The following is a 27,561-nucleotide window of genomic DNA, read 5'->3' on the forward strand; positions in this document are numbered from 1 at the left end:
TTAATTTCCACATATTTGTGCATTCCCCAAATTCCTTTCTGATTTTGATTTCTAATCTTATTCCATTGTGATCAGAGAATATACTTTGTATGATTTCAATCCTTTAAAATTTCTGAGGTTTGTTTTATGGATGAGCATATGGTCAATTCTGGATTATGTTCTATTTGGACTTTCCAAGAATGTGTATTCTGCTGCTATTGGGTGGGTCTTCTATAGATATCTGTTAGTGATCACCTGATTTTAATGACAAATGTTCACTTCCTCCCAATCTGTTCCTAAACTTCTCTGCTTTATTTTCCCCCAGAATACTTATCAACATCTGAGATACTATTTTTTTTTTTTTTTTTTTTTTTTTTGCGGTACACGGGCCTCTCACTGTTGTGGCCTCTCCCGTTGCGGAGCACAGGCTCCGGACGCGCAGGCTCAGCAGCCATGACTCACGGGCCCAGCCGCTCCACAGCACGCGAGATCCTCCCGGACCGGGGCACGAACCCATGTCCCCTGCATCGGCAGGCGGACTCCCAACCACTGCGCCACCAGGGAAGCCCCTGAGATACTATTTATTTTACTTTTTCTTAACTTCTAACTGCCCCACTAGAATGTTAGCCCCTTTAAGGCAAGGGTCATACATGTTTTGCTCTCTGGGTACCTGGCACACAGCAGATGTTCAATAAATATATATCGATACAGAGAAATGTGAAAATGTGCCTCATGTATCTCATAACATAAGCCAGTCTTACAATCAATAAAGCAAGGCCCTCCGACATATGGATCAAAGGCCTTAGGCATTCAAAGCCCATTATGTGCTATCAGCCTGCATTCATTCATGCATACGAATCCGTATTGAGCATCACTATGTGGTAGATGCTGAAACAGGAGCTGGAGATATAGCAGAAGACAAAATAGTCAGGTTTCCAGCCATACCAAACAGTCTAGTTTGTTAGGAAAGAATAAAGATTCAAGCAAATATCAGATTGTGATATGTACTTAGAAGGAAGGAAGCCAGTAGGGCCCTGAGACCCCTGGTCAGGCAGACTTGGGATGAAGTCAGCAGGACCTTCCCAGGCAGAGAAAGCATCCTGTTCAAAGTCCTTTAGGTATAAAAGAGCCTCCAATGACCCTTTCACACTTGCTGTTGCCTGAACAAGCTGCGCCTTCCCCCATGCTGTTCCCTTGGCCATTTTGTACTTTGGCAGGCAGACAGCAACACGCTGTGCTGGGACTGTCTGCTTTCTTGCTCATCGTGTCCACTCTCCTACCTGGCACTTGGGGGGACCCACTAAATGCAAGAAGGAAGAGAGGGAGAAGGGCACAGCAGAGAAGTGTAGAAAGAGACAGACAGCAGGGTAACAGAGAGGGAGAGAGAGGGTGGAAGGGGAGTTCCCTGGGGTCTGGTCACTGGGTCTCTGTGGATCAGCCTCTCAGCTCCAGCCCCACAGCCACTGGATGTGCTGTCCTCTGCCTGGCTGGCTGGCCAGGCCCTGATCAGCAGGTGCTTGGTCTTCCCCGCTCACAGGCTGTAGTGGGCAGAATAGTGTCCCCTTAAATGGTATGTCCAAGTCCTAACCCCTGGTACCTGTGAATATAACCTTATTTGGAAATAGGGCCTTTGTACATTAATTATCCTGGGATAAGACCTCCCTGGATTTATGGTGGGACCTAAAGTCAATGATTGATGTCATTGTAAGAGAAAGGAAATGGAGATTTGAGACACATAGGAGGAAAGAAGGCCGTGTGGAGGCAGAAATTGGAGTGATGCAGCCACAAGCCAAAGAATGCAGGGGCCATCAGCAGCTGGGAGAATCAAGGAAGGATTCTTCCCTAGAGCCTTTGGAAGGGAGTATGGCCCTGCTAAATCTTGATTTTTAACTTCTGGCCTCTAGAACTGCGAGAGAATAACTTTCTGATGGTTTAAGCTGCTACATTTCTGGTAATTTGTTATGGAAGCCCTAAGAAGCTAACAGGCAGGCCCAGAGGCAGATGGCTGAACTGCCAACCTGGCTCCCCTGCAAACCCCTGGCACCAGCCTCTATCTTTCCTCTGTGTTTAGTGCCTCTGCCTGAAGGTTAGCGGGGGAAGCTGCCTTCCTCCACTCTACTCTGAAGCCTGTTGCAGAAAGCCCACCTGAATCTGAGGACGGCCAGTGCATTTTTTTTACACAGTTTCCTTTGCTTGGAAGGCTGGTTCCTCTTTGTTCAGCATCCAGGCTGACTCAGGGGTAGGGGCAAAGCACATTGTCCCCAAGGGCTCTGAATCTGCTCTATCATGTATCCTCCTTCAGTGGATGGAGCAAGCAGACAGGCCCTGCCATTTCATCCACAGAATGGGATGCCCGTGGCTTGGATGACCAGCACTGCTTATAGTGAATCTGGAATCAAGATGCATAGGGTCCTCTCCTGGAATGCCTTCCCAGCCCTTCATCTCCTGCTAAATCTACTCCCTTCAGGATCCCTTCCCAGGGGATGTTCTTCTTGCCCTCTCCTCCCTGGCTGGTTAACAACCTGTCCTCTGTGCTTCCTCAGCCTTCTGGCCTCCCCAACACAGTGCAGCTGATCACCCTGTACCTTCCTGATGCTGTCCACTCACCAGATGGTGAATCCTCTGGGCACTTCTCTTTCTCCCCTGCCTCTAAATCATGCCTGACACTTAGGGCCGCTTTATTTCTTGAGCACATAAAAGAACCTGGCACGGTACATGGCACATTGTGGGCACTCATGGAAGAGAGAAGCAGTCTAGCAGAGTGGAGAGGCAGAGGCTCTGAGATTACACAGAGGCTCTGGTTAGCATTCCAGCTCTTCTAGGTTTTGGAAACTTGGGGAAGTTACTTAACCTTCCTATGCTTCAACTTGCTTATGTAAGATGGGGTTTTTATGAATATTAAATGAAATAATGTGCAGACATTGCTTATCACCATGCTTAACAATATTTAGATGCTATTATTATTATTAACCTAGATGTAAAATCACTTGCCCCACAGTGGGCAATCAACTGTAGATAATATTATAATTAGATAGTGCAGCCAAGAGTAAAGGAAGAGCATGGGCTCCGGAGCCAGACTCGCTACTCACTGGTTGTGTCCCTTCACTGAGTCCACTTCCCTCTGTGCACCTCTACTTTTTCCTCTGTCAAATAAGTGTTATACCAGCGTCTACCTTACAAGCTTATGGGAACTGCTTTGTAAGCATTTGTTAAATAATAGAATTAAATAACATGTGAACACGGCCAGCCCACAGTGGGACTCAGCAGTGGTGACTACTGTTATTGGCATCTTGTAACAGGATGTTGATTTCTCATGTGGCCATGGCTAAAGCTTAGGATAAGAGACCCCAAAGACCCCGTATTCTAAGTTTTAGAAACTCCCAGCAGATGGGACCAGGCATCAACCTGAAGGACTTATGAGAGAAGTAGCAGTTTGGAAGAGGCCTTACCACCTACCACCCCTCACTGCCCACCCTGAGACAGTGAAGAAGAGAAGGTCATCAACATCAAGGGCCATGTTCCTAGAGAAGGGACTGGGGGACCGTGTGTGTGTGTGTGTGTGTGTGTGTGTGTGTGTGTGTGTGTGTTGGGGGGTGTTTAAAAGAATCAATGTTAAAGTTTAGGGGTGCCTGCAGGAAGGAGCTGGCCGGTAAAGACTGGCAGAGTGCCTACAGGAAGGGGAAGCTGGCATTTCATCCTTGTGGGAGGTCTGCTTATTGAGCCGTGTGTTCCCTGAGCACAGAGGGGAGAACTGAAGGGAGATGGCAGGTGGGTAACAGCCCATCAAGAACTCTCCCCACCAGCTTTGGAGGGGGCCACAGCATCTAGATGAGCGTGGGGGCCACAACCTTGCAAACCCCCTCCAGAATCTGGGGACAAAAACTTCCATGCATCAGAGGGAAGCTGTGTGACTGGCAGTAGGGTGGGAGGGGCTCCACTGCAAGGGGGGGGCAATGTCTCAAGAAATCAGCAGTGCCTGGGGAGAGCACAGGAGTGAGTCCCAAGGTAGCAGGCTGTAACGGAGCCACCACCTGTCCTCCCTGAGCTATGGAGTAACCAGGGCAGCAGGACCCGCCTGCCTTAGGGCACTGAATCCTCGCCCCCTGAAGTCAAAGGCATTTCCACTCTTCTGTCTTCTTCCTTCTTGGCCTAACACACCAGAAGACTTAGACCGGCATTCTCAACATTGGCTGCGCATTGGAATCGCCTGGGGAGCTTTTAAAAGTCCTGATGGCTGGGCCACACCCTCTAGAGACTGCAATTCACTGAGTCAGGGTGCAGTCAGGGCTGCTGTGGTAGATTAAAGGGGCCATAATACTCTCTTTGCAACTCTTCCTACTAAGATGTAGAGTGTACTTCCTGCCCCTTCAGTCTGGGGTGGTGTTTGTTGCTTGACCAACAGAATGTGGCAAAGGTGACATAGTAAGCTCTGAGTGAGGCCTTGAGAGACCTTGCAGCTTTCATTCTGACCTGCTGAGCACGTTGCTGCCACGTGGACAAGCCGGGGCTGGCTACTGGAGTGTGAGAGGCTCCAGTAGCCAGCCCAGCAGTCCCATCTGAGGCCCCAGATAAATCTGAGATCTCAGCAGACACCAGGTGCAGCAGACGAGCCATCGCAGCTGAGCACAGCCCACATAGCTGACCCACAGAATCCTGAGCAAAAAGTAATTGTTGTTCAATCTGTGCCCCAGGTGACTCCAGTGCGTTGCAAACCACCACCTTAGAGGGTAAACTGCAGGGGCTGGAGGCAGCCAGAGCTGGTGCCCCTCCATTACAGCAAACTTCTGGGGTCACTGCTCCAGTTCGTGTTCAGAGGAGGGGAGGAGACTAGCTCTGATTCAAGTTTGAACTTGAAGTCTTGATTACACAAATAACATTCCTTTAACAAGCAGGAATATCTGAAAGTGTGTGATCAGCTCACAGCATTGCTAAGGGGCCTGTTATTTAGGGGGAAAGGGTGACTTTTTATAGCTAGAGGCAGTGACCAGAAAAACACATGTTTTGTTTTTGTACCCCCAACAAGTACAGGAGCTTCAGTAAACCAGTGACCATTAATTAGTGACCATGGCTTAGGCCTTGGCAGATGATAAGCAGGAGCTGCTATTATTATTATTATTTTGCGTGGGGCCTACTGCTATGTATCCTAGGTGTTCAATAAATAATACCTGCTACTAACATCACTATTATTAGTAATTATTGTTATCACATGTGAGCATACCTGATACAGTACCTGGAACATATATGTTAAAGGAAATGTAGCTATTGATATTGTTAGATGTGGGAAATCTACTTGCAAACAGAGGAAGCTGTTCATATAAGCTAAAAGCACTTGGCTCAGTCTCAGAGACAGTATTGAACGAGGCTATCACCACCACATCACATGGGAAAGGGCCTGGTCCCAGGGTGGCCCGCGGTTGTCCCTCTGCAGCAGCCGGGTCACAGGGGAGGCTGATGGAGGCCGCTATACGCCCTTACCTTCCGGATACTTGTAGAGGCTGGCGATGTCCATGCGGGAGTCGCTGCCCACTGCCTTGGTGCTGAGGCACCTCCCGATCTTCTTAGTACCTAGTGTCTGAGGACACACGCTCCCGGCTTCATCCTCATTCCAGAGCCAGGTGATGTAGTCCACGTTGACCTCCGCAAACACAGAAGGACTGTCGTGGGCCAGGTGCACGTCGCCCCCGCGGATGGCAGTGATCGAGGCCAGGCCACACTGGAACACGCCTGAGCAGGATGGGTGGGCGTGAGCAGCTCCAGGGGAGCAAAAGCGGGGGTCTGGGACCCGTCCCCCTAAGCCCGTACTTTCGCTCTCCTCCCTGGGGGTGGCATCCAGAACCTGCCAACCGTTGTAAGAGGGGCCCAGGTCCTGCCGGACAAACCAGCTCTCATTCCAGACATGGAAATTCCTGCCACAGAGAGAGGATGGGGCAGGGTGGCCTCCGGTGAGCAGAGAGGCGCTCCCGGAGAGGGAAAGTTCCTGCTGCCAGCCAGGCCCTGGGCCCTGCTCTGTGGCTGAATTTTGTGAACCGTTCATCAACTGTATTGATAGAGCACCTAGCATTCATATACGTACAGGCAGACCTTTTTAAATTGCACTTCACTTATTCCACTTTGTAGATATTGCGTTTTTTACAAATTGAGAGTTTATGGCAACCCTTCCTTAAGTAAGTCTATCTGCCCTGTTTTCCCAGTAGCATTTGCTCACTTCATATCTCTCTGTGTCACATTTGGTAACTCTTGCAATATTTCAAACGTTTTCATTATTATTGTATTTGTTATAGTGATCTGTGATGAGTGACCTTTGATGTTAATAGTACAACACACTGAAGGCTCAAATGGTAGTTACCATTTAGCAATGAAGTATTTAAAAATTAAGGTATGTACATAGTTTTTTAGACATAATACTATTGCACACTTAATAGACTATAGTATAATGTAAACATAACTTTTATATGCTCTTTTGGATTAAAAATTCATGTGACTCACTTTACTGTGATATTTGCTTTATTGAAGTGGTCTGGAACTGAACCAGCACTATCTCCAAAGTCTGCCTGTATGTATAAATATACGTGTGTATGTATATATATCTATATATCTATATCTATATATATCTAGAACCTGTTGTTCAAGGTCTAGAAATACAACAGCAAATAAGACGGAAGATCCTTGTTCTCGTGCAGCTTACATTCTAACAAAGGAGACAGATAGGGAGACAGGCAAAATTAAGTAAGCAGATAAATAAAACAATAAAGTAACAATAAATAATAATAAATAAACAAATAAATAAAACAATAAAGTAATAATAAATACTGTGAAGAAAGAGAGGAGCTTGAGTTAGGGAATAACTGCTGGAGACCTACTCTAGGTAAATGACATCTAAGATGAGACTTAAAGTGGAAAGAATTAGCCATAGGAAGAGTGAAGGGAATGGTGTTCCAGACAGAAGGAGCAGCATGTGCAAAGGCTCTTGAGACAAGAAAAAACTTAGTGTGTTCAAGGAACAGAAAGTATATCTCTGGGCTACGGCAAGCACGGGGGTAGGTAGGTTTCGTATTATGCAGAGTTCTGTAGGCCTTGGTTTAGGCTTTAAGTCTCTTATGTTAAAGATGAGAATATGAAATTAGGAAAAATGACATCATTTGCACAAGGTCACACAGTAAGGAAGCAACAGAGAGAAATGCTTCTTGGCCTGGGTTGGCGTCTTTACTCTGGCCTCCAAATTCTTCTTTGGGAAAATATTGTGAAAAGCATTGGGGATGAAAGGGAGAATATGGTTAACCTGTATGGTGACAGAGATCCCCCAAACAAAAAGAAGGGTCTGTCCGTTCTGCATAAAGAGAAGAATGCAATTTGTTTTTGGAGCCCCTGTATCCACAAGGCTTCCATGAATAACCTTGTCTGAATGTCTTTTCATATATGTGCAAGTTGCCAAGAAAAGCCGACTTTCTAAAGAGCAGGGGAATAGTGAAGAGCACGTAGTACAGAAGGAAACACAGCCGGCCTCAGCAGCCCTCTTCTTAAGAATGTCCTTCAGCCACGCCCAGGGGAACGTGCCCAGGATCCCTTCCCCCCAAGCTGGTGTCCAGCCTCAGACCATCTCTCTGCCTCTCTTCTCCCCTTTCCTTCTCCTCTTTTTGGTTTTCTAAAAGCCTTGTTTGTAAAGGCAAATATTTGGTCCAGCCATGTGAGGTGGTTAGATAAACACTGGTTTTGCTGTACAATTGAAAGGCAGGACAGGTTTGTAACTTCTCTTCCACTCACCAGCTGTGTGGCCTTAGACAAGTTACTTAACCTCTCTGTGCCTTGGTTTCCTCATCTGCAAAATAGAGATAATAATACTAGCTTGCTTACAAGGTTGTTTGGAGGAATGAATTAGTACACAGGTACACCTTGGAGATATTGTGGATTAGGTTCCAGACCACTACATGTGGATAAAATGTGGATACAGCAATAAAGCAAGTCACACAAACTTTTTTGGTTTCCCAGTGCATATAAAAGTTAGGCTAACAGTATGCTGTAATCTATTAAGTGTGCAATAGCATTACGTCTAAAAAAACAATGTACATACTTTAATGAAGCTGTTGGAAAAATGATGCCAATAGACTTGCTTGCCACAAGATTGCCACAAACCTTCAATTTGTAAAAAAAAATGCAATGTCTGTGAAGCACAATAAAAAGGAGAGTAATAAAATGAGGTCAGCCTGCATGTGCAGCACAACTGGGCCTGGCATACATGAGGTGCTCACTGGGCACGGTGTTACTACTTTTTAAACACTATAGAAAATAAGGGGACTTCCCTGGTGGTGCATTGATTAAGAATCCACCTGCCAATGCAGGGGACACAGGTTCGAGCCCTGGTGGAGGAAGATCCCATATGACGCGGAGCAACTAAGCCTGTGCACCACGACTTCTGAGCCTGTGCTCTAGAGCCCGTGAGCCACAATTACTGAGCCTGTGCGCCACAACTACTGAAGCCCGTGTGTCTAGAGCCTGTGCTCTGCAAAAAGAGAAGCCACCTCAATGAGAAGCCCGCGCACTGCAACGGAGTAGCCCCCGCTTGCCACAACTAGAGAAAGGCCACGTGCAGCAACGAAGACCCAATGCAACCAAAAAATAATTAATTAATTAATTAATTAATTAAGAAAAAAAAAAGAAAGGAAACCTTGTATGTACCGATATGGAATTGTTTCATGTAGAGCAAAATGAACAGTTTACATTATGCTGCCGATATTGAGGGGAAGTGGGGGTGTGTGAGGATTGTGCATACGTGTGCTCCTGTAGCTGCAGGGCTTCTCTCTGGTGTTGTGTCCAGAAGGAGGATGGGGATGCTGGCAATGGAGAGAGGGAGACTCACACTGTAGCCCATTCTGTACCTTTTGAATATTAAAGCACGTGAATGTATCTCCTACTTTAAAAAATAAAATCAAAATGGATTTTGTAAAGCTTTGTGCAGAGTTTTGTTTGAGCTGAGAAAGGAACTTGTTTCCCACCTGAGACACAGCTCAGTGCACAGGCAGCTGACAGACAACAGGAGCGGGACACAGAGGTAACTCTGCAGGGGCGGGTCTTGACCCCACCTGCAAGTCACAGGTGTCTAGGGGAGGGCTCATAGCCCTGCAGAGCGGAGAGCCGGGGGTACAAGGCTGTCAAATCCTGAGACCCCCTCTTGGCTTCTGAGTCATGTGTCCAAAGACCCCTGTATCTCAGAAGAGGTGTCACCCTGCCCAGGACCAACCCCTCTGCTGGGCACCTGTCACCCCTTCCAGAACTGGCTCACATTCAGTGGAGCTGAGCTCCATCTGGGAGGGCCTCAGGGCGCCCCTGGGAGCCGGCGGCTGAGGACCCACCACATGCTGTCCTCCATCAAGTCCTCCAGCATCCGCCCGAAGGGGTCCACATATTTGTCCACACTCAGGTTCCTGCCCCTGTCATGTGCCAAGTTAAATTTGGACACAACCCGTGTCGCTATCCCCAAGCACCCAAGGAGTGAAGAGCAGGATGCTTGAAAGACTCCAGGACAGGTGGGGACCCCAGACTCAGGGAGGGGTGGTGTGGCCTCCCCTAGCAGGCCGCCTGCCTCAGATCTAGCCACAGCCCCCTCCCTGTCTTTGGCAGGGCCGACTCTCATCTCCACTCTGAGAAACACCTCCATCTCCTGTACATTCTCTCAGGGGACTTCTAGAGTCACTGCCACCACCCCCATTTGAATAGATGGGCGCTGAGGCTGGCAGGACCTTGGAAGCCATATAATAACCCTATAATAGCCATAATAGCCTGTAGGGACTGAGGACCCAGGACCACAAGGCTCACTCAAGGGCACTCAATGGGCTTGAGAGGTGGGACTCCTGTAAAATAAAAGACCAAAAGTCACATAAATGAGGGATCTGGTTTCTCTTTTCATTACCCAGACTTCTATTTCCCCCATCACTAATAAAGAAAGATGTTTTTGTGGGGGGTGAGGGATGCCTATGCAAATATATGGAAACAAATGCAAACTGAGCTGACTAGGGGTTGGGGAACTTCTTTCCCAGGGTATCTGTACACATGACACCAGCGAAGACCCAGCACTGGCCATATCTGACTGGCTTGAACCTGCCCTTGAACGACTTGTGCAGAATGGCCACACTGCCACGCCAGTGCCGTGGGCTGGTGCTGCCACCATACTTGTCCTGCCACTGGCCTTGTAGCACGCCCTGGTCGTTGTTGCTGTTCACCTGGGCAGAGGAGGCCAAAAGTCCACCACCAGGCAGGGCTTCCCTCTTCAGGAACATTGCCATCGTAAAATCATCTCCAACTTTGGGCCACCCATTTATTTGGGGCCACCCCTTGTTTTTAAATTGTCTGAAAATTGGGGCCATCTGCTGTCTTAAAATACCTACTTTTTGGTACCATTTATCATTTTCAGTTACCTTCCATTGGGATGCTCTATCGCTGAAAATCATATTCAGTTTTAGAGCATTTCCTGTTTTAAGTAATCTGTTTTTTGGGACTGTTGGTGGTAATGATAGTTGTAGAGACGCTTAACATTCATTAAATGTTTACTGTGTGCCAGACACTATTCTAAGGGCTTAGCACACATTATATTAATCTATATTAATCTATATTAGTCTATGATGTAGGTTCTATTATTTCCTTTTTTTTCCAGATGAGGAAACTGAGATTCATAGAGGTTAGGGAACTTGCTCAAATCGCACAGCAAGTTAGCAAAAGGGGTTCAGGAGTTCAGGACTTTGACTTGGGAGCCTGTACCACTATCCCACAGGGTTGTACCACTCTACTGTTTGGGACTGGTCACTGCTTTTGATTCTCTGTGCTCCAACATCTCTCTGAAGTCTTGAGGAATTGAAAGTATCAAATATGAGAAAAACAGCTTTGCCCATTTTTGGAATCACAGTTACCCACCCACTGATCTTAACACCTACTTGCTATAGAGAGAGCTAGTAGGCCCTCTGGCTACCTTCTGAGGAGGAAGCACTGACATGTAATAGATTAAAGATGGCACTCCTCTCATAGCGAGGTGGTTCTGTGTACCCTCTCCCTGAATCTCGGTTGGCCTGTGACTGCTTTGATTAATGACCATGGTGGAAGTGATGCTGTGCCTGTTTCCAGGCCCAGGCTTTATGAGACGGGCAGCTTCCACTTAATTTTAGAATAATCGCTTGGGGAGAAACCAGTTGCCTTATCTGATTACCCTGAGACTGCCATGCTGTGAGGAAGCCCAACTTAGCCATGTGGAAAGGCTGCATGGAGACACAGAGTGATGACTGGCCAGACCCAGCTCTTCCAACCACCCCAGCCCAGGGGCCAGACATGAGAGTGAGCAAGCCACCTGGGCATTCCACTTCCAGCAGACAAAGCATGGAAGAGAACCAAGGAAACATTGACTGCTGGAACCAATGCCCTAGATATATGGTCCCGTCAAATCATCCCAGACATCTGCAGCCATTCAGACACACCCAGCTGAAGCAGCTTGGAACAGAGGTGTTCTGTCCTCACGTTGCCCTGACCAACTCCGTGATTTGCAAAGTTGTCAGCACAGTAAATGGCCGTTTTATACCACTGAGTTTTGGGGTGATTTGTTATGCGGCAATAGAGAATTAAAACAAGAGGTGATGGGAAAAATCTTAGGGTGTGGCCCTGGAGTTGGCCTGGGGACCCACGAGGGAGTGTGCATGCAGGGATAGCAGGGCTCCTTACCATGGCGCTGATGGCTCCAGTGACGTAGATGGGTTCGTAGTGGTGGGACACTTTGGTGGTGGCTGGGTCATCTTGGTGATGAGGGCTTCAGTCCAGGATGCAGAAGCAGATGTTCAGGATGTCCTCCTCAAACTGTCCCCAGAGAAGCTGCTCTTAGAGACCAGAGCCACACCTACACTTCAGACCCTCTCACGACCCTCCCATAGTCAGTCACTGTATTGTGCAGGGAGTTTGCCTACCCCCCTGCCCACCCCTCCACCCCCCTCCAGGGACACAATAGAGCACACCCAAGTCTCAAAAACCTTCTTTCAAAGAGTCACTGGGAACCAGAAGCTCAGCCTTAATCACCTCCCTCCCCTGTTCAGTAGGCCCATGGCTCCCCATGAACCACAGTAAAGTTCATGATAAACTGACACTCTGGAGCCACATCGATCCCACTTGTTTACATAATGTTTTCAAATGACTTAGTTGACAACATTTAAAAACTGGGGGATTTTCACATACAAATTAAGATTTCTGGTCTTTGAAAATTGGGAAGGTCTGAGAACCCTGGGCTCACTTTCCTATGTGGCAATAAGAAGTGGGTGCTGAGATGGGGTTACCCTTAGATGGACCTTAAACTCTCTAGTATATCATCCCTGCCCAGCCCCTGAGCCCCAGATGCTTTCAACGCCCAGCTCCTCAGCCTGACAGTCAAGGCTCTCGACTTGCCCGGAGCCCGGGCAGACAGAGCTCCTCTACAGACCCTCCGCTACTCTCTGGTTCCCCTCCTCCACTGCTCTGTCTGCTCTTCCCTCTGCCTGTCCAGATCCTGCCTGACTTTGGGGGCTCCACCCCAATATCATGAAGGCTTCTGCAATCCCTGAGGTGGAGTTTCCCTTCATGCCCTTCTGAACTCCCTCTGCTCCCATCTCTACCTTTCCGAACGCCTCCGCCCCCTCCCACAACATCGCACCCTGTATTGTAGCTACTTATCTAAGCCAGTGACTCTCAAAATGTGGTTCCAGGCCAGCGACGGCAGCAGCACCTGGTAACTTGTTAGAAATATGGACTCTCAGGCCCCACCTCAGACCTAGTGAATCAGCAACTTGGGGAGTTGGGGCCCAGCCATTTGTGTGTTTTAATGAGCCCTTGGTGGCCTTCTGGTGCACACTCAAGATTGAAAGCCCCTGATCTAAGCTATTTATTTGTACCCAATGTACCACCCCTTCCCAAGGACCCAGAACAACTAGTAGTAGAGACTGGAGAAGTGGACTTGGTCTAAGAGTCAGCCCATCTTGTCCCTCCTGGGAAGAAGAGGGCAGACAGAAAGGCTCCTGCGCTGACTTTTCTCATCTCCCCAGCCCCCCTTCTGTCTCTTATGCCTCTCAGTCCCCCTCCTGGCCTGGGCCCCTGGAGACCTGCCCGAAGTTCCAGCCTTGGGCTCAGATGTGCTTCTCCACTCCTCGGAAGATGATCCCGCTGTCGTTGAGCATGTATGTACTCCTGTCTCTCTTCCTCTGTGGCCAGAAACACATCATCCTCAGAAAGGCAGTGGTTGGGCCTGGCGTGGGCAGGGACTCTGGCCTCACTGGCCTGGGGAAAGGGCTACACCAGGGCTCAGCTGCAGGATGCCGCCTAGAGGCTGCTGGAGCAGGAGAGGTCAAGAGGGGTTTGCCGGCTCCCAGGCTGCCTCCCGGCCAAGCCCTACTTCACCTGGACAGTCTTTCCCCAGGAAGGGACCACCCCCAACCCAGCCCCAGACGGAGGGAATTTAGAAGTCCTGATGCTTTTGAGTGACCTGACTTAATGACAATGGAAGGCTCATATTTCTTAAACATTAATAAGAATACTGATCCAGGCTACTGCTTACTGACTTACCCCTTAGTAAGAATACTGACCTCAGTACTCCTTAAGATGTGCCTTGCATATTACAAACATTAGCTCTATAGTTTCTCACCATAACACTAAGAGGTAGGCACTGTTATTCCCATATTACAGGTGAGGAACTAAGACTCAGAGGGAAGCAACTTAGCAAAGCTGGGACTAAACCAAGGCTGTCTGGCCGCTGAAACCTGGCTCTTACCCAATCCTAGGCCTTTCCTGCCATTAGGCTCCCTCCTTGCCCACTGGCCTCCATACATCAGAACCCACTAATACCTATCCCTCTGTCACGGCAGGTTTGGAACATCTGCTACCAGCTTCCTCTGTCCCATGCCTGTCTCCTCCTGGGCCTGCTCTTGCCAAGCTCTTGGCATTCATCTCCCTGTCCCTAACTTGCCTCCCAGGCCTTCCTGAAGGACAGCTTCCAGGAAAACCTCAGCCTTGGACTCAGGAGCTCCTATCTGGGCACCATGGGTTGAAAAGCAGAACAAACTCACCCAGCTTCCGGTTACTGTGTTTGCGGTGAGAGGAAACCTTGGTGCTCAGCTGGTAGCAGCCAATGACAGCATCGGGAGGGTTGGTGAGGCTGATGGTCATGGTGTTCTCCATCTGAGCCTCCTTCACTGCCATCCAGGCATTGCTCTCCTCCAGCTCCGATGTCTGGAACACAGCTTTGGTGCGGAGGGCCTCGGAAGCCTGGGGTCCTGGCAGAGAGGAGAGGGAATCAGGAGACCCAGCCACCCCCAGGAAGCTCAGCTCTGGAGAAAGGGAAAAGCTACAGACCTGGTAGACCAACCCTGAGCTGCTGGGACCCTGCTGTGGGGAAGGACCTGACCAAGATGCAAGAGGGCCAGCAGTAGAGAGGGGTCCACTTCAGCTGTCCTGACTTCCACCCACTTTCTGGATCAAGGAGGAAGTGAAAGCACTCTTTGAAACCAAAGTGTGCCTTCTGTCTGATCAGCAAATGAAAGCATGGGCTCCAAAAGTGCCTGATGAATTTCCATACCCATCCAGAGCCCTGGATTTCTTGGTGTGCCTAGGATTCCAGAGTTGTCATCTCATCTGTCCCACTGCCTGCTGGCAGCACCTTCCAACCATCCCCAGAAAGCTGTCATCAAAAGCCTCCAGGAGCCTGAACAAAGATGGTGGAGTAGGAGGACGTGCTCTCACTCCTTCTAGCGAGAACACCAGAATCAAAACTAGGGGCTGGACAATCACTGACAGGAAGACACTGGAAATCACCAAAAAAGATACCCCACAACCAAAGACATATGAGAAGCCATAATGAGACGGTAGGAGAGGTGCAATCACAACAAAATCTAATCCCATAACTGCTGGGTGGTTGATTCACAGACTGGAGAACACTTATACCACAGAAGTACACCCACTGGAGTGAAGGTTCTGAGCCCCATGTCAGACTTCCCAACCTGGGGGTCCGGCAACAGGAAGAGGAATTCCTAGAGAATCAGACTTTGAAAGCTAGCGGGATTTGACTGCAGGACATCGACAGGACTGGGTGAAACAGAGACTCCACTCTTGGAGGGCAGACACAAAATAGCGTGTACATCAGGACCCAGGGGAACGCCAGTGACCCCAGGAGAGACCGAACCAGACCTACCTGATAGTGTTAGAGGGTCTCCTGCAGAGGCGGGGGTGGCTGTGGCTCACCGTGGGGACAAGGACACTGGCAGCAGAAGTTCTGGGAAGTACTCCTTGGCGTGAGCCCTCCCAGAGTCCGCCATTGGCCCCACCAAAGACCCCAGGTAGGGTCCAGTGTTGGGTTCCCTCAGGCCCAACAACCAACAACAGGGAACCCATCCCACTCATCAGCAGTCAAGTGGATTAAAGTTTTACTGAGCTCTGCCCACCAGCGCAGCAGTCAGCTCCACCCACCACCAGTCCCTCCCATAAGGAGACCTGCACAAGCCCCTTAGATAGCCTCATCCACCAGAGGACAGACAGCAAAAGCAAGAAGAACCACAATGCTGCAGCCTGTGGAACAAAAACCACATTCACAGAAAGACAGACAAGATGAAAAGGCAGAGGGTTATGTACCAGATGAAGGAACAAGATAAAACCCCAGAAAAACAACTCAATGAGGTAGAGATAAGCAACCTTCCAGAAAAAGAATTCAGAATAATGATAGTGAAGATGAAACAGGACCTTGGAAAAACAATGGAGGCAAAGATGGAGAAGATGCAAGAACTGTTTAACAAAGACCTAGAAGAATTAAAGAACAAACAAACAGAGATGAACAATACAATAACTGAAATGAAAACTACACAAGAAGGAATCAATAGCAGAACAACTGAGGCAGAAGAACGGAAAAGTGACCTGGAAGACAGAATGGAGGAATTCACTGCTGCAGAACAGAATAAATAAAAAAGAATGAAAAGAAATGAAGACAGCCTAAGAGACCTCTGGGAAAACATTAAACACAACAACGTTCACGTTATAGGGGTCCCAGAAGGAGAAGAGAGAGAGAAATGAACCGAGAAAATATTTGAAGAGATTATAGTCGAAAATTTCCCTAACACAGGAAAGGAAATAGCCACCCAAGTCCAGGAAGCGCAGTGAGTCACATACAGGATAAACCCAAGGATAACACACCGAGACACATAGTAATCAAATTGGCAAAAATTAAAGACAAAGAAAAATTATTGAAAGCAGCAAGGGATAAATGACAAATAACATACAAGGGAACTCCCATAAGGTTAACAGCTGATTTCTCAGCAGAAACTCTACAAGCCAGAAGGGAGTGGCATGATATACTTAAAGTGATGAAAGGGAAGAACCTACAACCAAGATTACTCTACCTGGCAAGGATCTCGTTCAGATTCAATGGAGAAATCAAAAGCTTTACAGGCAAGCAAAAGTTAAGAGAATTCAGCACCACCAAACCATCTCTACAACAAATGCTAAAGGACCTTCTCTAAGTGGGAAATACAAGAGAAGAAAAGGACCTACAGAAACAAACCCAAAACAATTAAGAAAATGGTCATAGGAACATACATATCGATGGATTAAATGCTCCAACCAAAACACAGTCTTGCTGAATGGATACAAAAACAAGACCCATATATATGCTGTCTACAAGAGACCCACTTCAGACCTAGGGACACATACAGACTGGAAGTGAGGGAATGGAAAAAGACATTCCATGCAAATGGAAATCAAAAGAAAGCCGTAGTAGCAATACCCATATTAGATAAAATAGACGTTAAAATAAAAAATGTTACAAGAGGCAAGGAAGGACACTACATAATGATCAAGGGATCAATCCAAGAAGAAGATATAACAATTATAAATATATATGCACCCAAAATAGGAGCACATCAATATATAAGGCAACTGCTAACAGCTATAAAAGAGGAAGTTGAGAGTAACCCAATAATAGTGGGGGACATTAACACCTCACTTACTCCAAAAGACAGATTATCCAAAATAAAAATAAATAAGGAAACAGAAGCTTTAAATGACACAATAGACCAGATAGATTTAATTGATATTTATAGGGCATTCCATCCAGAAACAGCAGATTACACTTTCTTCTCAAGTGTGCATGGAACATTCTCCAGGATAGATCACATCTTGGGTCACAAATCAAGCCTCAGTAAATTTAGGAAAATTGAAATCATATCAAGCATCTTTTCAGAAAACAACGCTATGAGATTACAAATGAATTACAGGGAAAAAAACGTAAAAAACACTAACACATGGAGGCTAAACACTACGTTACTAAAGAACCAAGAAATCACTGAAGAAATCAAAGAGGAAATCAAAAAATACCTAGAGACAAATGACAGTGAACATACGACGATCCGAAACCTATGGGATGCAGCAAAAGCAGTTCTAAGAGGGAAGTTTATAGCTATACAAGCCTACCTCAAGAAACAAGAAAAATCTCAAATAAACAATCTAACTTTACACTTAAAAGAACTAGAGAAAGAAGAACAAACAAAACCCAAAGTGAGCAGAAGGAAAGAAAACATAAAGATCAGAGCAGAAATAAATGAAATAGAAACAAAGAAAACAACAGCAAAGATAAATAAAACTAAAAGCTGGTTCTTTGAGAAGATAAACAAAATTGATAAACCATTAGCCAGACTCCTCAAGAAAAAGAGGGAGAGGACTCAAATCAATAAAATTACAAATGAAAAAGGAGAAGTTACAACAGACACCACAGAAATACAGAGCATCCTAAGAGAGTACTACAAGTAACTGTATGCCAATAAAATGGACAACCTGGAAGAAATGGAAAAATTCTTAGAAAGGTATAACCTTCCAAGACTGAACCAGGAAGAAACAGAAAATATGAATAGACCAATCACAAGTAATGAAATTGAAACTGTGATTAAAAATCTTCCAATAAGCAGAAGTCCAGAACCAGAAGGCTTCACAGGTGAATTCTATCAAACATTTAGAGATGACTTAACACCCATCTTTCTCAAACTCTTCCAAAATATTGCAGAGGAAGGAACACTCCCAAACTCATTGTATGAGACCACCATCACCCTGACACCCAAAGCAGAAAAAGATACTACAAAAAAAGAAAATGAAACTGTGATTAAAAATCTTCCAATAAGCAGAAGTCCAGAACCAGAAGGCTTCACAGGTGAATTCTATCAAACATTTAGAGATGACTTAACACCCATCTTTCTCAAACTCTTCCAAAATATTGCAGAGGAAGGAACACTCCCAAACTCATTGTATGAGACCACCATCACCCTGACACCCAAAGCAGAAAAAGATACTACAAAAAAAGAAAATTACAGACCAATATCACTGATGAATATAGATGCAAAAATCCTCAACAAAATACTAGAAAACAGAATCCAACAACACATTAAAAGGATTATACACCATGATCAAGTGGGATTTATCCCAGGGATGCAAGGATTCTTCAATATATGCAAATGAATCAATGTGATACACCATATTAACAAATTGAAGAATAAAAACCATATGATCATATCAATAGATGCAGAAAAAGCTTTTGACAAAAGTCAACACCAATTTATGATAAAAACTCTCCAGAAGTGGGCATAGAGAGAACCCACCTCAACATAACAAAGGGCATATATGACAAACCCACAGCAAACATCATTCTCAATGTTGAAAAACTGAAAGCATTTCCTCTAAGATCACGAACAAGACAAGGATATCCTCTCTCACCACTATTTTTCAACATAGTTTTGGAAGTCCTAGCCATGGCAGTCAGAGAAGAAAAAGAAATAAAAGGAATACAAATTGGAAAAGAAGAAGTAAAACTGTCACTCTTTGCACATGACATGATACTATACATAGACAATCCTAAAGATCCCACCAGAAAACTACTAGAGCTAACCAATGAATTTGGTAAAGTTGCAGGATACAAAATTAATGCGCAGAAATCTCTTGCATTCCTATACACTAATGATGAAATATCTGAAAGAGAAATTAAGGAAACACTCCCATTTACCATTGCAGCAAAAAGAATAAAATACCTAGGCATAAATCGGCCTAGGTAGACAAAAGAGCCATATGCAGAAAACTGTAAGACACTGATGAAAGAAATTAAAGATGATACCAACAGATGGAGAGATATACCATGTTCTTGATTGGAAGAATCAATATTGTGAAAAGGACTACACTACCCAAAGCAATCTACAGATTCAATGTAATCCCTATCAAATTATCAGTAGCATATTTTACAGAACTAGAACAAAAAATCTTAAAATTTGTATGGAGACACAAAAGACCCCGCATAGTCAAAGCAATCTTGAGGAGAAAAAAGTGGAACTGGAGGAATCAGACTCCCTCACTTCAGACTATACTACAAAGCTACAGTAATGAAGACAATATGATACTGGCACAAAAACAGAAACACAGATCAATGGAACAAGATAGAAAGCCCAGAGGTAAACCCACACACCTATGGTCAACTAATCTATGACAAAGGAGACAAAGATATACAATGGAGAAAAGAGAGTCTCTTCAATAAGTGGTGCTGGGAAAACTGGAAAGCTACATGTAAAAGAATGAAATTAGAACACTCCCTAACACCATACACAAAAATAAACTCAAAATGGATTAGAGACCTAAATGTAAGACCGGACACTATAAAACTCTTAGAGGAAAACATAGGAAGAACACTCTTTGACATAAATCACAGCAAGATCTTCTTTGATCCACCTCCTACGGTAATGGAAATAAAAACAAAAATAAACAAATGGGACCTAATGAACGTTCAAAACTTTTGCACAGCAAAGGAAACCATAAACGAGACGAAAAGACAACCCTTAGAATGGGAGAAAATATTTGCAAACGAATCAATGGACAAAGGATTAATCTCCAAAATATATAAAGTGCTCACGCAGCTCAATATTAAAAAAACAAACATCCCAATCCAAAAATGGGCAGAAGACCTAAATAAACATTTCTCCAAAAAAGACATACAGATGGCCAAGAAGCACATGAAAAGCTGCTCAACATCACTAATTATTAGAGAAATGCAAATCAAAACTACAATGAGGTACCACATCACACCAGTTAGAATGGGCTTTATCTGAAAATGTACAAACAACAAATGCTGGAGAGGGTGTGGAGGAAAGGGAATCCTCTTGAACTGTTGGTAGGAATGTAAACTGATATAGCCACTATGGAGAGCATTATGGAGGTTCCTTAAAAAAATAAATATAGAATGACCATATGATACAGCAATCCCATTACTGGGCATATACCCAGAGAAAACCGCAATTCAAAAAGACACATGTACCGCAACATTCATTGCAGCACTATTTACAATAGCCAGGTCATGGAAGCAACATAAATGCCGATCAACAGATGAATGGATAAAGAAGATGTGGTAAGTATTTACAATGGAATATTACTCAGCCATAAAATGAATGAAATTGGTCTTTTGTTGAGACGTGGATGGATCTAAAGACTGTCATACAGAGTGAAGTAAGTCAGAAAGAGAAAAACAAATATCATATATTAATGCTTATATATGGAACCTAGAAAAATGGTATAGATGAACCAGTTTGCAGGGCAGAAATTGAGACACAGATGTAGAGAACAAACGTGTGGACACCAAGGGGGGAAAGCCACGGGGGGTAGAGGTGGTGGTGTGATGAATTAGGAGATTGGGATTGACAGGTATACACTGATGTGTATAAAATTGATGACTAATAAGAACCTGCTGTATAGAAAAAAAAAAAAATGTGGCTTGTACCAGAATGATTACTGTGTGTTGCAGAGAGAGGGGGCTACTTCATAATTTTATATTGTTTTCCATAATTCCTTGGAATTTTTTTTCTAAAATAGATGAATTTCTTTTAGGAATTCCAGAAAGCCTTTAGAGAAATATTCTTAAAATTGTTTGCTTTACAAATGTATGTTATTATTTTATTGAGAAATAAGATTAAAGTCATCTTTCTGATTTTAAGATAAAAAATAAAAATCATGAAAAAAAATGAATATATGTGTATGTATAACTGATTCACTTTGCTGCACAGCTGAAAGTCACACATTTACATAGTTATAAATCAGCTATACCCCAATATAAAATAAAAATTAAATTTAGAAAAAAAAAGGACAGAATAGTGGAAATAACTGCCACAGAGCAGACTAAAGGAAAAAGAATTAAAAGAATTGAGGACAGTCTCAGAGACCTCTGGGACAACATTAAACACACTGACGTTCGAATTATAGGGGTCCAAGGAGAAGAAGAGAAAAAGAAAGGGACTGAGAAAATATTTGAAGAGATTATAGTCAAAAACTTCCCTAACATGGGAAAGGAAATAGTCCAGGCCAAGAAGCACAGAGAGTTCCATACAGGAGAAATCCAGGAAGAAACACTCCAAGACACATATTAATCAAACTATCAAAAATCAAATACAAAGAAAAAATATTAAAAGCAGCAAGGGAAAATCACCAAATAACATACGAGGGAATCCCCATATGGTTAACAGCTGATCTTTCAGCAGAAACTCTGCAGGCCAGAGGGGAGTGGCAGGACATATTTAAAGTGATGAAAGGGAAGAACCTCCAACCAAGATTACTGTACCCAGTAAGGATCTCATTCAGATTTGATGGAGAAATTAAAACCTTTACAGACAAGCAAGAGTTAAGAGAATTCAGCACCACTAAACCAGCTTTACAACAAATGCTAAAGGAACTTCTCTAGATGGGAAACACAAAAGGAGAAAAAAACCTACCAAAACAAACCGAAAACTATTAAAAATGGTAATAGGAACATACATATCAATAATTATCTTAAACGTAAATGGATTAAATGCTCCAACCAAAAGACACAGACAGGCTGAATGGTTACAAAAACAAGACCCATATATATGTGCTGTCTACATGAGACCCACTTCAGAGCTAGGAACACATACAAACTGAAAGTGAGGGGATGGAAAAAGATATTCCATGCAAACGGATATCAAAAGAAAGCTGGAGTAGAAATTTTCATATCACACAAAATAGACTTTAAAATACAGACTATTACAAGAGACAAAGAAGGACACTACATAATGATGAAGGGATCAATCCAAGAAGAAGATATAACAATTGTAAATATTTATGCACCCAACATAGGAGCACCTCAATACGTAAGGCAAATGCTAATAGCCATAAAAGGGGAAATTGACAGTAACACAATAATGGTAGGGGACTTTAACTCCCCACTTTCACCAATGGACAGATCATCCAAAATGAAAATAAATAAGGAAACACAAGCTTTAAAGGACACATTAGACAAGATGGACTTAACTGATATTTAGAGGACATTCCATCCAAAAACAACAGAATACACTTTCTTCTCAAGTGTACATGGAACATTCTCCAGGATAGATCATATCTTAGGTCACCAATCAAGCCTCAGTAAATTTAAGAGAATTGAAATTGTATCAGGTATCTTTTCCTACCACAATGTTATGAGACTGGATATCAATTACAGGAAAAAAACTGTAAAAAATACAAACACACGGAGGGTAAACAATATGCTACTAAGTAACCAAGAGTTATCAATGAAGAAATCAAAGGGGAAATCAGAAAACACCTAGAAACAAATGACAAGAAAAAGTTGAGGACTCAAAACATATGTGATGCAGCAAGAGCAGTTCTAAGAGGAAAGTTTATAGCAATAAAATCCTACCTCAAGAAATAAGAAAAATCTCAAATAAACAACCTAACCTTACACCTAAAACAATTAGAGAAAGAAGAAGAACAACAACACCAAACACCCCCCAAATTAGCAGAAGGAAAGAAATCATAAAGATCAGATCAGAAATAAATGAAAAAGAAATGAAGAAAACAGTAGCAAAGATCAAAAAAACTAAAAGCTAGGGCTTCCCTGGTGGCACAGTGGTTGAGAGTCCACCTGCTGATGCAGGGGACACGGGTTCGTGCCCTGGTATGGGAGGATCCCACATGACGCGGAGCGGCTGGGCCCGTGAGCCATGGCCGCTGAGCCTGCGTGTCCGGAGCCTGTGCTCCACAACGGGAGAGGCTACAAGAGTGAGAGGCCCGCGTACGGCAAAAAAACAAACAAACAAAAGAAACAAAAAAAACCTAAAAGTTGTTTCTTTGAGGAGATAAACAAAGTTGATAAACGATTAGCCAGACTCATCAAGAAAACAAGGGCAAAGACTCAAATCAACAGAATTAGAAATGAAAAAGAAGTAACAACTGACACTGCCGAAATACAAAGGATCATGAGAGACTACTACAAACAACTATATGCCAATAAAATGGACAATCTGGAAGAAATGGAGAAATTCTTAGAAAAGCACAACCTTCCAATACTGAACCAGGAAGAAATAGAAAATATGAACAGACCAATCACAAGCACTGATATTGAAACAGTGATTAAAAATCTTTCAGCAAACAGAAGTCCAGGACCAGATGGCTTCACAGGTGAATTCTATTAAACATTTAGAGAAGAGCTAACACCCATCCTTCTCAAACTCTTCCAAAATATAGCAGAGGGAAGAACAATCCCAAACTCATTATACGAGGCCACCACCACCCTGATACCAAAAGCAGACAAAGATGTCACAAAAAAAGAATCACTGATGAACATAGATGCAAAAATCCTCAACAAGGGCTTCCCTGGTGGCGCAGTGGTTGAGAGTCCGCCTGCCGATGCAGGGGACATGGGTTCGTGCCCCGGTCCGGGAGGATCCCACATGCCGCAGAGCGGCTGGGCCCGTGAGCCATGGCCGCTGAGCCTGAGCGTCCGGAGCCTGTGCTCTGCAACGGGAGAGGCCACAGCAGTGAGAGGCCCGCGTACCGCAAAAAAAAAAAAAAAAATCCTCAACAAAATACAACCAAACAGAATCCAACAGCACATTAAAAGGATCATACACCATGATCAAGTAGGGTTTATCCCAGGAAAGCAAGGAATCTTTAATATATGCAAATCAATCAATGTGATACACCATATTAATAAATCGAAGGATAAAAACCATATGATAATAGATGCAGAAAAAGCTTTTGACAAAATTCAACACCCATTTATTTTATTTCATTATTATTTTTAACTTCTTTATTGGAATGTAACTGCTTTATAATGGTGTGTTAATTTCTGCTTTATAACAAAGTGAATCAGCTATACATATACATATATCCCCATATCTCCTCCCTCTTGCCTCTCCCTCTTACCCTCCCTATCTGACCCCTCTATGTGGTCACAAAGCACTAAGCTGATCTCCTTGTGCTATGTGGCTGTTTCCCACTAGCTATCTATTTTACATGTGGTAGTGTATATATGTTCATGGCACTCTCTCACTTCGTCCCAGCTTACCCTCCCTCCAGCCATGTTCTCAAGTCAACTCTCTATATCTGCGTCTTTATTACTGTCCTGCCCCTAGGTTCTTCAGAACCTTTTTTTTTTTTCTTTTTAGATTCCATATATATGTGTTAGCATATGGTATTTGTTTTTCTCTTTCTGACTTACTTCACTCTGTATGACAGACTCTAGGCCCATCCACCTCACTACAAATAATGCAATTTCATTTCTTTTTATGGCTGAGTAATATTCCATTGTATATATGTGCCACATCTTCTTTATCCATTCATCTATCGATGGACACATAGGTTGCTTCCATGTCCTGGCTATTGTAAATAGAGCTGCAATGAACATTGTCAACACCAGTTTATGATAAAAATTCTCCAGAAAGTCGGCATAGACTGAACCTGAATCAACATAATAAAGGCCATATATGACAAATCCAGAGCCAACGTCATTCTCAATGGTGAAAAACTGAAACCATTTCCTCTAAGATCAGGAACAAGACAAGGGTGCCCACTCTCACCATTACTATTCAAAATGGTTTTGGAAGTTTTAGCCATGGCAATCAGACAAGAAAAGGAAATAAAAGGAAACCAAATCGGAAAAGAAGTAAAACTGTCACTGTTTGCAGATGACATGATACTATACATAGAGAATCCTAAAGATGTTATCAGAAAACTACTAGAGGTAATCAATGGATTTGGTAAAGTAGCAGGATACAAAATTAATACAGAGAAATCTCTTGTATTCCTATACACTAACAATGAAAGATCTGAAAGAGAAATTAAGGAAACATTCCCATTTACCACTGCAACAGAAAGAATAAAATACCTAGGAATAAACCTACCTAAGGAGACAAAAGACCCATATGCAGAAAACTGTAAGACTCTGATGAAAGAAATCAAAGATGATACAAACAGATGGAGAGATATACCATGTTCTTGGATTGGAATATCAATATTGTGAAAATGACTGTACTACCCAAAGCAATCTACAGATTCAATGCAATCCCTATCAAACTACCAATGGCATTTTTCACAGAACCAGAACAAAAAATTTTACAATTTGTAGGGAAACACAAAAGGCCCTGAATAGCCAAAACAATCTTGAGAAAGAAAAAAGGAGCTGGAGGAATCAGGCTCCCTGACTTCAGTCTATAGTACAAAGCTACAGTGATCAAGACAGTATGGTACTGGCACAAAAACAGAAATATAGATTGATGGTACAGGATAGAAAGCCCAGAGATAAACACACCCACATATGGTCACCTAATTTATGGCAAAGGAGGTAAGAACATACAATGGAGAAAAGAGAGCCTCTTCAATAAGTGGTGCTGGGAAAACTGGACAGGTACATGTAAAAGAATGAAATTAGAACACTCCCTAACACCATACACAAAAATAAACTCAAAATGGATTAAAGACCTAAATGTAAGGCCAGACACTACAAAACTCTTAGAGGGAAACATAGGCAGAACACTCTATGACATAAATCACAGCAAGATCCTTTTGGACCCACCTCCCAGAGAAAGGGAAATAAAAATAAAAATAAACAAAAGGGACATAATGAAACTTAAAAGCTTTTGCACAGCAAAGGAAACCATAAACAAGATGAAAAGACAACCCTCAGAATTGGAGAAAATATTTGTAAATGAAGCAATGGACAAAGGATTAATCTCCAAAATATACAGGCAGCTCATGCAGCTCAATGTCAAAAAAACAAACAACCCAATTAAAAAGTGAGCAGAAGACCTAAATCGACATTTCACCAAAGAAGACATACAGATAGCCAAGAGGCACATGAAAAGATGCTCAACATCACTAACTATTAGAGAAATGCAAATCAAAACTACAATGAGGTATCACCTCACACCGGTCAGAATGGCTATCATCAAAAAATCTACAAACAATATATGCTGTAGAGGGTGTGGAGAAAAGGGAACCTTCTTGCACTGTTGGTAGGAATGTAAATTGTTACAACCACTATGGAGAACAGTATGGAGGTTCCTTAAAAAGCTAAAAATAGAACTACCATATGACCCAGCAATACCACTAGTGGGCATACACCCTGAGAAAACCATAATTCAAAAAGAGACATGTACCACAATGTTCATTGCAGCACTATTTACAATAGCCAGGACACGGAAGCAACATAAATGCCCATCAACAGACGAATGGATAAAGAAGATGTGGCACATATATACAATGGAATATTACCCAGCCATAAAAAGAAATGAAATTGAGTTATTTGTAGGGAGGTGGATGGACCTAGAGTCTGTCATACAGAGTGAAGTAAGTCAGAAAGAGAAAAACAAATACCGTATGCTAACACATATATATGGAATCTGAAAAAAAAAGTTCTGAAGAACCTAGGGGCAGGAGAGGAATAAAGATGCAGACGTAGAGAATGGACTTCCAGACACGGGGAGGGGGAAGGGTAAGCTGGGACGAAGTGAGAGAGTGGCATTGACATATATACACTACCAAATGTAAAATAGATAGCTAGTGGGAAGCAGCCACACAGCACAGGGAGATCAGCTGGGTGCTTTTTGACCACCTAGATGGGAGGGATAGTGAGGGTGGGAGGGAGGCACAAGAGGGAGGGGATATGGGGAGATATTTATACATATAGCTGATTCACTTTGTTATGTAGCAGAAACTAACACAGCATTGTAAAGCAATTATACTCCAATAAAGATGAAAAAAAATTGTGAAACCAGGAACTGGACACAGCATTCTTAAAGTGAGACAGTCTTATAAAGCCACTGATACCCTGTGAAGATGATGACATCTGCTCTCTAAGAAGGCAGTTTTTTTCCCCCATTTGGTCCGACCTTGTTGACCCAAGGAGGACTAAATGAGTGTAAATGTATGAACAGTACCTGAACACAGTAAGTATTCAGTACTCCAAAGAATAAAGGAAAGTCTTCAACAACAACAACAGCAACAACAACAGAAGTCATGCTCATGCTCATAGAAGCAGAAAGTAGAAAAGTGGTTGCCAGGGGCTGGGGCTGGGGGTAATAGAAAGAGGTCGGTAAAAGGTACAAAGTTTCAGCTACAAGATGAATAAGGTCTGAGGATCTAATATAAAACATGGTGGCTATAGTTGATAACACTGAATTGTATCAATATAATTGAAATTTGCTAAGAAAGTAGAACTTAAATGTTCTCACCAGAAAAAAAAAAAAAGAGAGAGAGAGAGAAAGAGGATAAACATGTGAGGTGATGGATGTGTTAACC

At 43.7% G+C, this 27,561-nt stretch overlaps 1 protein-coding gene across 1 annotated transcript in view; it reads right to left on the reverse strand.

The window, feature by feature from the left end:
• Window positions 1-27,561, reverse strand: part of TGM6 (transglutaminase 6) — a gene marked incomplete at both ends in the record, with an annotated part of 48,051 nt that overhangs the window by 14,633 nt on the left and 5,857 nt on the right. Inside the window, 11 exon segments of the mRNA XM_079719074.1 lie at window positions 5,455-5,703; window positions 5,782-5,885; window positions 9,327-9,480; window positions 10,022-10,193; window positions 11,677-11,763; window positions 11,767-11,808; window positions 13,077-13,100; window positions 13,104-13,148; window positions 13,150-13,219; window positions 14,009-14,243; window positions 14,336-14,439. Of these exon segments, the coding sequence (XP_079575200.1) occupies window positions 5,455-5,703; window positions 5,782-5,885; window positions 9,327-9,480; window positions 10,022-10,193; window positions 11,677-11,763; window positions 11,767-11,808; window positions 13,077-13,100; window positions 13,104-13,148; window positions 13,150-13,219; window positions 14,009-14,243; window positions 14,336-14,439 (1,286 nt within the window).

Source organism: Hyperoodon ampullatus, assembly GCF_949752795.1.
Source record: "Hyperoodon ampullatus genome assembly, chromosome: 14".
Classification (NCBI taxonomy): Eukaryota; Metazoa; Chordata; class Mammalia; order Artiodactyla; family Ziphiidae; genus Hyperoodon; species Hyperoodon ampullatus.